General features: G+C 37.4%; 1 protein-coding gene across 18 annotated transcripts in view; it reads right to left on the minus strand.

Moving 5' to 3' along the window:
* The window catches only part of TRIP12 (thyroid hormone receptor interactor 12), a 141,892-nt gene that overhangs the window by 77,703 nt on the left and 50,569 nt on the right, over positions 1-13,620 (minus strand). For 10 of the 18 annotated variants that reach the window (XM_064587208.1, XM_064587207.1, XM_045867784.3 and 7 more), the window contains exons 3-4: positions 9,776-9,898; positions 8,161-8,963 (exon numbers count right to left, since the gene is read on the minus strand). In XM_064587208.1, coding sequence (XP_064443278.1) covers positions 8,161-8,963; positions 9,776-9,898 — 926 coding nt within the window. The remainder of the gene's footprint in view (positions 1-8,160; positions 8,964-9,775; positions 9,899-13,620) is intronic. The other 8 variants (XM_045867793.3, XM_045867791.3, XM_045867790.3 and 5 more) reach the window with 3 other exon arrangements.

Raw genomic sequence — 13,620 nt, forward strand, 5'->3', positions numbered from 1 at the left:
GCAAATAAAGCACTTCAGTTTCTTCATACCTAAAACACAGATACTACCTCATTCTGTTGTCATGAGGATAAAATTTAATGTGTTACATGTCTAGCATGGAGTGTGGCTTATAATGGGCACTCTACTGCCATGCAGAGCAAGCGCCAAGTTTTGATGAAATATGTGCATATACATGACAAAGTGTGTGCATTCTGTTAAAGACAGATACCTGGACACACATACATTCACTTCTGTCCTCTCCAGAAACTCCACTAAACTAGCATTAAAAGAATCTGAGGCATAAATCCACAAGGATGAGATGAATGGAAGAGATTACTATCACAATTTTACAAGATGAAAAGCAGAAATCCCAGCACTAGAAATTCCAGAAAACTTAAAGCAGAAAACTGAGATAAATTACCAATGAGAATGACACTCAGAATCCCACAAAGTTCAGGAATTGATGGTACCAGGTACCTCTGGGATGACTCTGGAATTAAAACTGAGGATTGGTTGATAGGTTGTTTATGAAGCAGTCAGATCCCCAGCTCCCCTCCCCCACTTGCACAGCTGGATAACTGTCTCTGCTGACCCAGCAAAACACAAGACCTCTATTCTTTAGAAAGTATAAAATAAAGAAATTCTCAATTAAAGTACACAGCTGTATCTAGGTGCACCGCACCAAAATGAGAGGAGGTGGGGGGATCAAGTGTAAACAGATTAGATGACAGATGGCCTCTTTCCTAGGCCTCTTTTCCTGCTCAACCCCCAGCCCTCGGTCAGTTCAGCTTTTACCTCTAGGCAGGAGTGTGAAGGAATCCTCTCTGTGGAATTTCACCAAAGAAAAAGATCTAAAAATAATGATAGGTTTCGTAATGACTAGCCCAAACAGATCACTAGAGAATGGATTTCAGTGAAATCTTTTCTATGTGCTCAGAGTTTACAAATTAAGTGTTGGTGGACCAAAAACCTGAGTATGAGGAAACAACCAGGAATTACCAAAACCTGTGGAAAATTCCCAATAGGAAAAATCAAAACCAAACCAACCTCCCTCCCCCCCAAAAACTTCATGAGAGCTGTGTAAGGAAAACTCACCATCAATGTCCTCAAAAAAAGAAATGCATCCATAATAAAAAGGAAATGAGAACAAAATAACCTCTTGAAAATAAAAACAAGAGAACAAACAGGAAGAAAAAAAAATCAATAGAAAGGCTGGAAGAAGTTGAAGAAATCTATCAGAAAGTAGAAGAAAAAAGCAAAGCCAGAATGAAAACATCAGAAATTTCCAAGAGGACAATCATCCAAAATAATAGGAGATCTAGAAAGAGAAAAGAAACAAGGATACAGTGAACAACCATCCTGTTTGTTTGGCTATAACCCTGGTTTTAAGGCTGAGTCCTGAGAGATCCAAGGGAAACCAGGACTGCTGGTCACCCTAACAAAAAATGAGACCAAACCCACAGCTGTGGCAATACCATGACATGTCTAAATAATGGAGGTAAAGATCTGCAAGCTTGTAGAATGGGTTACATATACAACAGATCAGGAATCAGAATGTTTCCAGTAAAGAAAGCTTAAAAATAATGTGATTCTTCAAAATTTTTAAGAATCATTTCTAACCCAGCACTCTATATCCAATCAAACTAGTACCAAGGTTGTGTATTTTCAGTCAATATTTGAAGACAATAAAGACAATTTTTAAAAATCCTTTTAAAAATCTCATAGCTTTTTTTCTTAGAAATCAAGTGGAAGAAGATACATTCCATCGTAAAAAAATAGTGAACCGGGAAAGACGATGTGGGATCTGGAAACAGAAAGCTAAACGAAAGACTGAAGAAAATGCCCAGGCTAAATAAATAAAAGCTGTGAAGCAGGCATAAAAGAGCAGCCATCCAGAGGCCTTATTTCTTCAGGACAATTTAACAAAACCAAGCAGACAGCTTGATAAAAGATTTAAACAATTAGTAAATTGTTTGGAATAATGGGTTCACAGAAAAGGAAAACAACATCAACAAAATAATTATTTAAATCAAGAAAAACAAAAATGTGTAAGAAAGGAACCCTTCTGACGGACTCGTAAACGGCATTTATGCACTTACGTATCCATATAAACATCGGGCAGGCACTGATCACACCTGGGCAAAGGGGAAGTGTACACAGTACAAGGTTGATGGGTATAGAGGTGCGGTAACTCTCATAAAGGGCAGGCAATAGTGCTCAAACTGAAAAAAAACCCAACCAATAAACATACGAGCACATATTCTATATAGATGGAAATAAATACCAAAATAATCAGCACTGGGGAAGGGCAATGTGGCAGGAAGACTGCTCTTTTTTAAAACTTTTATGTAACTTTAGTAAAATGTAATTTGGCTAAATTAATTCTTATTCTGACCCGGTATACAAAAATACATACCATGATTATTTAAAATTTGCAATGTAAAATAAAAGCCTTCCTTGGGGTGCCTGCGTAGCTCTGCTGGTTGAGCACTGGACTTGATTTCAGCTCAGGTCATTGAGATCAAGCCCCACATCTGGCTCTGTGCTCAGTGAGGTCTGCTTCTCCCTCTCTCTCCCTCTCTCTCCCTCTCTCTCTCTCTCTCTCGCCCCCCCTTCCCTCTGCCCCTCCCCCATTCATGTTCGTGCACGTACTCTCTCTAAAATAAATAAATCTTTAAAAAATAATAAAAATTTTAAAAGTAAAACAAAGCCTTCTTAACAAAGAGGCTGATTCTTGTTTCCATTCAGTGTTCTTTTTTAATTTGGCAACTCATTTTTCTAATTTTAATGTATTTTTAAAAGCCTCAAAATTATTAGAAATCAGTAATTTTTCAAAGCACTTACATATTAAAATTATTAGAGCTTTAAGTTGCTAAATTATTTTACTAGCTGTCTTGTAATACAGAAAACTCTCAACACTCAATCCTTTTCCCTTTAAGCTCCTCAGCCAACACCTCATGAGGTGAAAAGATAATTTAATTATTTAGACTCGGTATGGATGACCCTTTAAGACTCAAGGTGAAACCAAGATTTTAACTCTTAAATTCTCTCCTGTTCAACACATTCTTATTTCTTCCCTCCATGCTAGGGATGTGAAGAACCAGGTCTCAGTCTCAGACTGATGATAGAGTCCTAATTTCAGCAGAATTACCTTCCCAGAATTCTGCATCTGCCTGGTTCTTGTCTAGTTCTAATAATGGCCACAGGCTGCATGCAAGTCACCAGAAGAGCATGAAACTCAAGATGGAAATAAGCTGGTAACTATTGCTGACTAGGTTATTAATAATGTGCACATGATGTCCACTTAAATAATGAGAGGAAACCAGATCTACAAATAGACACATTAGACTAGAAATAGAGTATCTTTAAATTTTGCTATAAACAAGTTCCATAACAGCCCAGATTTTGATCACAAACTTTGTTGTATTTCTACGCCATCCATCACCTTCTACTAGTCAGACACTATATACTCGGAAAGTTGTATTACTTCAAGATTAGCTTTCTTTTAAAAGAAGTCAGATTAGCAAAATAGATCTTGAAGCCTTACTAATTTTTAAAAGTTTTAAATATATTAAAATATAAAAATATTTTCAAAAATCACTTGTATCGTTACAGTTCCGAACTGGTTTTACATTTATGCTATACAAATTTCTGAGAATGTCTGTTTACTTATGCTAAACAACACAAAGCAAGAATAATTCCTTAATGCATATTAAAAATTGTCACATAACATTGTCCCTTCTGGGGTATTATCAAGACTTCTATCAACTGATACAGTGTGACCTTTGTCACAGAGCTATTTTGATCAGCTGCAGCTGGCAAGCCACAAGGCTTTAGGAAGCCCATCACAAAAGTAGCTGTTTCCCTAGTTCTCCCGCCAGCCCTAATTCCTGACCAGGAACTCGTTCATCGGTCTGTTAACAGTTGCTGAAACAACACACTGGGAAAGGTTTTCTTGCTCAAGTATCCCGACTAAATGTATTATATCATTTCCCAAAGGTTCCTCGGACCACTGCCGTCTTCCCTAGGTCAAGCAAATCTATAAAATACGCAGAAGTTGCGTAAGATTTCTCACAGCCTTCAATGTGTTAATGTAACCCCAAATCTCCTCCAGTAGTATTCAACCATGGGAAATGAGTTTTCATAAAGTATCATGTAAGTACCATTACTCCTACAATTTGTTAACAATTTTTTTCCCATGAAGCTTTACTGACCAACCGTATCAGTGATTCTTTACCTGAGAAAACCTATCATATTCTAATTAATAGGTTCACAAAAGTTGAAGAAACAAATAATCTACCCAATTTGGAATGCTTTCTATCTCACGAAGTGGCCAAATCCATTTTTTGGATAACATACAGATTCTGGTTCCACGAGATACGGTAATCAGAAACTTGCCTCTCAAACTCTACCCACTGAATTAACGCCCCATGTCTTGATGTTTGGGCGGGGGGGGGGGGGGGGAATCTCCTCATGCGTAAAGAGCCCTTCAAATATATGGCAATATCTCTCAAGTCACCATTATATGTTAGTACAGTACTTTAATTATACAAAGTTATTCTCACATGCATTCATTTATTTAAGCTTCACAAGAATGAGTATCATTATCATTTTGCAAGTAAGATCAGGAATTAGGCTGCATGATTTGCCCAACCTCACAAAACTAAGAGATAACTTCAAATCAAGATCTTCCAAATCTGAAAACGGTTATACCTTAAACTTGATCAGTGGCTGGGATTTATCAATCCTTCACTCTCAAAAGGTTGCTGAATATGGTTTCTGTCTTAACATACTCAATTTCTGTTCTAAATTCTACAATGCATCTCATGTACTAATTACTATGCTTAGTGTTGTCATATAATCATTTATTCCTCAAATAAGCTATTATGCCCATTTAGAAGGAAAAGGCTACAAACTTTCCCATAGTTGCCAGTTGACAGAATGGCAGAACTAGGATTCAAACCCAGGATTTTCACCTCTTTAATAAGAGTTTTCTATCCCCAACATGCCATTACTTGAAACTCAAGAGATTCCCATAAAATACCTAGTTTTGCCCCATATTCTTAAGTAAAATTACCAAGTACTGTCAGTTCTATTGCGGTATTGCTTCCTATGTAAACTCTTTTCCCCAAGTGACATATGTAATCATGCCTAAAATCCACCCTGTCCTGTCTGACCTCAAGAAGCCTTCCTAGATTTAGCTCACCCAATCTACTCAATCCTATGCATCCTCGTCTCACGACTGATTTCTGGAACCAGATGGTCTGGGTTTGACTCTGGCTCTATAGTGCTCACTTCGGCAGCACATATACTAAAATTGGAAGGACTCTTGGCTCTATGGCTTCTTGGTTCTGTGACCTTAGGGAGGCAAACTGACCACTGACCCTGAGTTTCCTTACTTCTAAGATGGAAATAACAGTATCTGCCACACAGGGCTGATGAGGAGTAAATGACATGGTCCGTGTAAAGGATTTACAAGTTATCAGGCACTTGTAAGAATGTTACATAGAAATATTCCCTAATATTTTGTTTGAAATGTTTTTCACTTATTTGAAAATAGGCGAATAGGTAGTGAATGGAATGGTATAAATCCTTGGGTTCACACAATATTCATCCCTAAAAATGAATCAATAACGGGGCGCCTGGGTGGCTCAGTCGGTTAAGCGTCTGCCTTCGGCTCAGGTCATGATCCCAGGGTCCTGGGATCGAGCCCCGCATCGGGCTCCCTGCTCCGCGGGAAGCCTGCTTCTCCCTCTCCCACTCCCCCTGCTTGTGTTCCCTCTCTCACTGTGTCTCTCTCTGTCAAATAAATAAAATCTTAAAAAAGAATTAAAAAAAAAAAATGAATCAATAACAGTAAAGAAGGATCGAATTGATTTCATCTCCTCCAGGGTCTTACCATCTCCTAATGACCCACATATAGCGTGACAGCACAACACAGAAAACTAACAGGAGTGAAATGTGGTGAAAAGAAGGAAGCTGTGGGGCTTCAAGTTACACAAAGCCTCCATCTTCCAATTCTGGTTCTGCCATTTGTGAGACAGGTCACCAGGCAGCTGATTCCACCTCCTTGAAATAAATTTTCTTAATAACTATCATTAAACACCATTTTATAAAAAAGTTAAATGGACTGCATATGTAAAATACCTGGCATTTATTAGATGCAAAATAAATGCTGGTTCCCTTCTCCTATTTCAACAGCTTGGGCTATAACTAGAGCTGAGAACTAGGGTCGTGATAGTGAAAATGGAAAAGCGGTATTCGTGAACATACGACACACGCAGATTTTGTGAACGTGAGGAGGACAATACAAGCTGAGTTTTACTCCATTTGTCACCATGTGCAGAGTGAGCTTCACAGACCGTCTGGTTTTATTATGGCCCAGGGGTCACATCAGAACTCATGGCACTTTCTCATGTAGAGAAACCAAAGAAACTGCACTGGGGGTCAGGTTTTCTCCTCAAAAATTATACGAACAGACTCCAAAGAAAAGAAAACTAGTTGTCTAAGAAGAGTCGAGGACTCAAGAACAATCTGCTCTGGCCCTGCCCTGGAACCTCTGAGAAATCAGAGCTGCAGGAGATGAGCTCTGCAAGTAAGGCATACTGGAAGGCAGAAAACGGAGGAGTGAATCCCACCAAACCAGCTACAAAACTCACCCTGGCCCAACGGCTGTGGAGGTCGCACAGCTACTACACTGGAGACAAATGTGCATGCGTGCTTCTACTTCACTTCAAAACAGAAAGGAAGAGGTATAAAAGCAGATAACCCTATGGTATAGGTTAAACACAAGATTTTACGTAGTGTCTACTAGTATTCTTTTCTAAGTTTAGCAAATATTGAATCAAGTGGAAGCACCGATAATAGGGTTAAAGGAAACAGAACTAACAACTGTCTCTGATCCAACAGTAGGTTAGGCTGATCCACTATTAGCTAAACTTTGACAAGAATACTATAACACTATGCAAAATTTTCAATAACCAAGAAAAGGTTCTAGCCCTATCAAAATATAAATCTAAAAATGTTCTATGGGGGGGGGGGGATGGTGAAAAGCGAGCTTCCTGGATAAATATTACAAAAATTAAATGCTGAAACTGGACATAAATGCTGTATTATTCTATTTGTGTTTTTTAGATTTCTCAAAACAGAAAAAAGAATAGCCTTCAGCATTACAGCAATCACGTAACAGAAGAAGGCCACCACCAGCTCTAATCAGTTCTAATGACATGAAGAGTCGGTTTCCCTGAAGAAGTCTTTTGAACAAAAGAGAAAAAGACAAGTGCCTCAAGATCCCTATCTCTCACCTAGTTTGTTTCTTTGCTTGAAAAGTATTATTCTGAAATGTTGGTTCCACTCCACTGTTCAAGAGGGCAACATTCTTTCCCATTTACGTGGGACTAGAGCCCAGTGTATGGAACGTAAAAGGTATTCATCTTCAGACTAAGCTCTTTAAAGGCCATTAAGTAGGACATGTGAATAAGATTTCATTTATACTAGGCTACATTTATTCTGAAAATTTAGCTCAGTATTTCATGAATACTGAATATATAATGGTATAAATGGTATATATGGTATAAATCCTTGGGTTCACACAACATTCATCCCTAAAAATGAATCAATACCAGTAAAGAAGGATCGAATTGATTTCATCTCCTCCAGGGTCTTAACATCTCCTAATGACCCAAATATGGTGTGACAGTACAATACAGAAAACTAACAGGGGTTAGTTTTCTATATCATGAATGTATCATACCAAACCCCCCCCCCCCAAAAAAACACCCCACCATTTGACTTTTGAACATAGTCAAAAGCAACTCATAACTGAAATAATTTTGCTGTCTGGTTATAAAAGATCCAACTTGACGTCCCACCCTGATAATAGGAAATAACTTAGTAGCAGGGGCTACAAGGATAAAGATACAGGCACTACAGTGTGACCATTTAGAGATAAGAAGGCAGCATTCCTGACAGGTCTCCTTAAAACTAAACGCAGTATCAAGTATTATGTATTGTTACGAACGGATACAGTAAAAACCTAAGACTGCCTCAAGCTGCAAAAACAAAACAAAACAAACAAATCTGACTACCTTGAAAGCATAATCACTTCTGACAAACCAAGAAAAATGTCCACGGGAAAAAAAGGAAGAAGAAGAAGAAAAGAAGGTATTTCCATACACTTACTTGCTAATTTGGCCTGTAATCCAGAAGGTCCAGGTTTTGAGGTCTCTGACTTAGAAGACCCTGGAAGAGACAGTTTGGTTTTAGGAAGGCTAACTTTAGGGCTGAAACGAGCAGCCCAATCGAATTTTGAAGAGCCACCAGTTTTACTCTGTTCCTTCTCCCTGCTACTTCTTCTGGGACTGGGACTGGATGCTGAACGGGAACGCCTGGCCTTGTTCTGGTCTTTTCCTTGTTTCACCCTGGCCCCTGGTGGTACAGTGGAGGAGGCCGAGGCAACGGCAGAAGAGGAGGAGGAAGTAGAGGCCGCGGAGGAAGAATCAGTGATGGCGCTGCACCCAGCCTTGGCCGAGGCGGCGGATTTTGAAGCCAGCTTGGTGGGTTTTGCAGATCTCTCTTCGGCACCAGTTGACTCAGACACAGAACCACTTCTTATACAAGAACTCTCTGTCCTCTTTCTTTTCTGACTCCGTGAACTGCCAGCGGCCCCACTCTTTCTGGTATGAGCCTTACTTGTTGAGGGCGATGGTGCAGATTTCAGTTGTTGCTCCTGGTCTAAATGTCTCTTCTTTGACTTACTATGTGGCTTATTTGTTTCAGAGGGAGATTCAGTATGCTGAAGTGCTTTTGGTTTTTTGGCAGAGCTAGGAGAATTGGTCCTGTTGTAGTCTGGACTAGCACTGCGTTTCACTCCTCGAGAATTGTCTTTCTTAGGCACCTGCCCCGTTTTTTGCCTTTCTGAAGTATTGGCTCTGTCTGGATCCTCTGGTTGTGGAACTATGACAGCAGATGATGAACTGCAGCTTCTGAGAGGTCAGATAAGAAGAGAGTTAATATCAGTCTGCCATCATTGTATCTGTCGTACAATACTTATTAACTTCTCAAATCTGGGCAAATAATACTTAAAAAAAAAAAAAAAGATGCAAAGGTTTCCTGATTAAGTCCAGGGCTAAATAAACACTGGTTTTCAAATGGTTCAAAAAAAAAAAAAAAAAAAGGCAGGTGTGACTTTGGATGGTTAAATATTTGATTAGAAGATCAAATATTTGAATAGATCAGAGTAATTCTTTAGCCCAAAGATTACTTACACTAACCCTCCTAATCACAAAACAAGAATTAAGAAAAAGAATACTTAGCAGTTCAGAACTAGTTGATACTAGAATACTGATGCTCTATTCACAAATACAACTTCTTTGTCAAAGCTTGAAATAAATAACCACTTATTAGGAACTTTCAAAATGAAGGTAAGAAAATTATATAGTATATTATCATTCCTTTCTAAAAGACTCCTGCCAATTAGACCTTAAGAAATCACTGACCTTAGGCTCTACCAATAAAAACAAAAAAAAGTAAAATGGCATTTCAGATGCCTATAAAGGTTTGTTAATCAAAAGGGGAACCTCACGGCTCTCTAACCAAGGGGAAAAAATGCGTTGTCTAGAGCTTACTGCACTGGCATCACTGCAAAGTAAACCATTAATCCTTAAAGTTACATTCAGGGAATAATGAAAACACACATCACAACATCTTGGGATAACCTGCTAAATTTTAATATTATGCAATGATTCAAATGCAAATAATTCTGCCTTGAAAATGTACAAGCAATGTGAAGATTTACCTTTTAGAAAGGTGTCCCCTTGACAGTTCAGAAGTATTAGACTGCACTTTGGGTGCCTTAGAATTAGATTTTCTACTCTCAGGAGGGCTATATCCCTTATGTTTTGCCTGCCCTAAATGTGACCTGTCAGCAGAAAATCAAAACAGAAATCTATCAGGAAACTGAGATGCAAATACAGTACTGAAAAGTGAATTATGTTTTCATTTTTTTTTTAAAGTCTCCCAATTCATTATTGATCCTACCCTTTCCCCAATTATTTCCATAATTAAATTATTGTTCTACCAAATAATCTTGCCAAAAAATTTGCCTTAGAACCAATACCTCAATACCCAAGAGTGCAGGTCTTTAATACCAAGTTTCATGATTGAATAGCAATATTATAGTTACTTAAACAATGAAGAATTTTTCAACAATTGTACTGCAAACCCATATATGCTAAATGTTTGCAAAAAGCAAATCTGGCCTTTAGAAATCTAAACACTACTTTTAATAGATAATGTGAGTGTAACAGCTTAAAAGCTTTATGGAAGAGGCAGTCTGTGATCTCACAATGATACTGATTCCCAATTTGTAGATTTTAATTCAGGTTAGCACAGTAAATGCAGAGGCAGATGAAATCAATTCCCAAACTGATTTTACATAGAAAATCATTAGAGCCCTAAACAGTAAATAAACTTACATGAAATCAACGGAATGATATTTGCTAAGAATGTAACGCACTAATATAATGTACACCAAAAACGAAGTGCTAGAGAAAGAGATAAAGAACTGACCACAAAATATTACAAAACATTCAAGAGAGTCCATCATTGATATACGGTTGGGTTATATTTGTAATAAAACAAATGCTGTGCCACCATTGTTCTAAGAGCAAGTCTGCAGGACACGAATAAACTGTTTTTCAGTTGTTAGATTTTTTTTTAACCTCAATGATTACATTAGAGTTACATAAGCAATAATAAAAGAGCATGCATTAATATATACCCAGAAAAGCTGGTGTTACAGTGGTGAGATATTAACGTTAACAGATGCAACTCTTTTAATTCACAGACAACATCCATCCTTCATGTAAGTAACATTAAAAGAGCATATTCTGGTAAGAATAACAAAGTTTCATTAATACCAAAGTTGTTTACTTTGTTAAAAAAAATTTCTTTAAAGGATTTCATTCTGAACATCATCTCAAAGGAACTTAGAAATAAGTCACTGAAACCTCACATGACGATTCTAATTGAATCTGTAAGGATGCCACACAGTTCTTAACATATCATACAAGTTCCACCATTTCTTCAAAAAGATGCTCTAAGGTTTCTCGTCTCTTATTTTTTTTCTTCCATTTTTCCAGAAGAGTTCATTACTGGATTCTTGAAAGAAGATATGAAATTAGCTTCTCAATAAAAAGAAATATTTTTGGATCCGTAATATCATTTTCATTTTTAAGATTTTAATATATGACAGGCTAGGACTTTCTAAAGACTTACTAGTGTAGATCAACTACTTAAAAACTCTACATTAGTCTTTTCAAGTCTTAGTCTTGACTGTAGTAATGAATATAAGCATTTTTCAAGATACATGGTTTTTCTGAGTGTCTCCAAGCTGAACCTTGTAAGATTTATCCACTGTGATTTAGTTTGCATTTTTCCAGACTGAAATTACGTTAACCCATGAGTTTCCTATTAGAGATTTAATTTCTAGAAGTTGCTTTTTTGTTACATTTTTACTAACAGATCTGAGAGTTCTATTTAAAAAAAGAAAAGAAATTGAGTATATTTTCAAGTCATCCTAATTACTTTTTAAAAGGTATAATGTTCTGTTTTCAGGGTATACAATTTAATATCCATAGATCAATATCTATAAATTATGTCATTCAGATTCTCTATATTCTTATTTTAGTCAAGTTTGCTAAGGATTAATTTTTAATTGAATCACAATTTCTACTTCATTATAAAATTTAAAATATCCCTTGCTGTATTCCTTGATTGTAATTTTAAAATCATTTTAAAAGAAAACTTTATCCAGAGTTAGACTACTTTGCGGTAACGTTCAATTAAATATTCAAATGGCAATCTTAAAAAATGTTTATCGTAATATATTCCTAGTTAATAACTAGGGGATGGGAGAGGGAATTCATTCTCTTTGTCAACAGAATCTGACCAACATCAACGCAATGCTGACAGCGCTGTAGAGGCAGAAGCCCTTCTCTTTTTACCCCAAACAAACTGTTCCTGGCTCTTCAACACATCTAACTTTATAGCCACTTAAATCAACTCCTGAATTTCTATTGTTCTTACACCTTCAATGACCTAAAGGATTTAGCAGGTAAATACTCTAAATACTCAATATTTGATTATGAAAGAAAAAAAAAATCCACCCATCTTGGAAACTGAAACTCACAAAACTAGCTTAAAACCAACAATGTCGGGCGCCTGGGTGGCTCAGTTGGTTAAGCGACTGCCTTCGGCTCAGGTTATGATCCTGGAGTCCCTGGATTGAGTCCCGCATCCGGCTCTTTGCTCGGCAGGGAGCCTGCTTCTCCCTCTGACCCTCCCCCCTCTCATGTGCTCTCTATCTCATTCTCTCTCAAATAAATAAATAAATAAAATCTTTATTAAAAAAAACCAACAATGTCCACATTGACCTGACTGCACCTTTCCTAAAATTAAGTGTAACATTCTCACTGAACACTGGTTAAAAACATTTCAAAATATTAAATACTGATCATGGGGTGCCTGGGTGGCTCAGCTGTTGGGCATCTGCCTTCGGCTCAGGTCATGATCTCAGGGTCCTGGGATCGAGCCCCGCACCGGGCTCCCTGCTCCTCCCTCTCCCTCTCCCACTCCCTCCCTCTCTCGCTATGTCTCTGTCAAATAAATAAAATCTTTTAAAAACACATAAATAAATAGATAAATAGATAGATAGATACTGATCATTACTGTCCTTCCACCTATTGTATATATTTTCTGTCAAGGGTAGTAAGTACTTTTGGCTTTGTGGGCAATACTAGGTGTCACATAAGCAGGTATAAAATATGTAAACATATGGGTATGGCTATGTTCCAATTTACAAAAACAGGCGGGAACTGGATCTATCCCATGGGTCATACACTAGTTTTCTAACCCTTGGCTTACCACAAGACAGTAGGCATCCAGATGGTACCCTAAAGAAAAAATATGGGGCCTCCCAAAGTGGGGCTCTGTTTTATTATGCCCATTTATAAATTATTAATGCTTAGAATACTGTAAATCTCCATAAAATAATAGCACCCAATCTAGAATAGCCAATTAGAGTATCACAGGATTCAACACTTAACAAGCCTTGTTGCCTTTTAGATCATTTCACCAATTCCCTCATTTATCAGACCTTAATGCTCAATATTAATTTTTATTAAAAATTTTTTAAAAAGCATAATCTAAGATCCAGTAAAATTTATAGCCACTACAAATCAAATTTGCAAAAATAACACAGTAAAATTCATGACAAACTCTTTTAGACAGCACCAGAATGAGCCCATTTAGTAAATTATAGCCCAAGGATAGGTGGATAAGTGGGTGGGTGTGTATCCAGGAGCTTTTATATCATCCTATGTATATTCCTGGGGGGAAAAAATCTCACTTTCTGCAAAATCACTAAAAATAACCAGGTGAAAATGAGAATGGGCACAGAGCACTCGAACCTATGTTATTTTATAATCACGTTCTTAACAAAAACATCACCAATTTTGAAGATTAAATCTCCAATAACGTTTGCACCAATAATCACAGTTGGCCCACTCTTTGGAACCTTATTTTTGTACTTTCTCCTTTTAAGTGTGAATTTTTAAAGACATTTAAGACCAGCTTCAACAA

The sequence above is a fragment of the Mirounga angustirostris genome, unplaced genomic scaffold (genome assembly GCF_029215605.1).
Source record: "Mirounga angustirostris isolate CCGP_5_RB_7025 unplaced genomic scaffold, mMirAng1.0.hap1 SCAF_3, whole genome shotgun sequence".
Taxonomy (NCBI): domain Eukaryota; kingdom Metazoa; phylum Chordata; class Mammalia; order Carnivora; family Phocidae; genus Mirounga; species Mirounga angustirostris.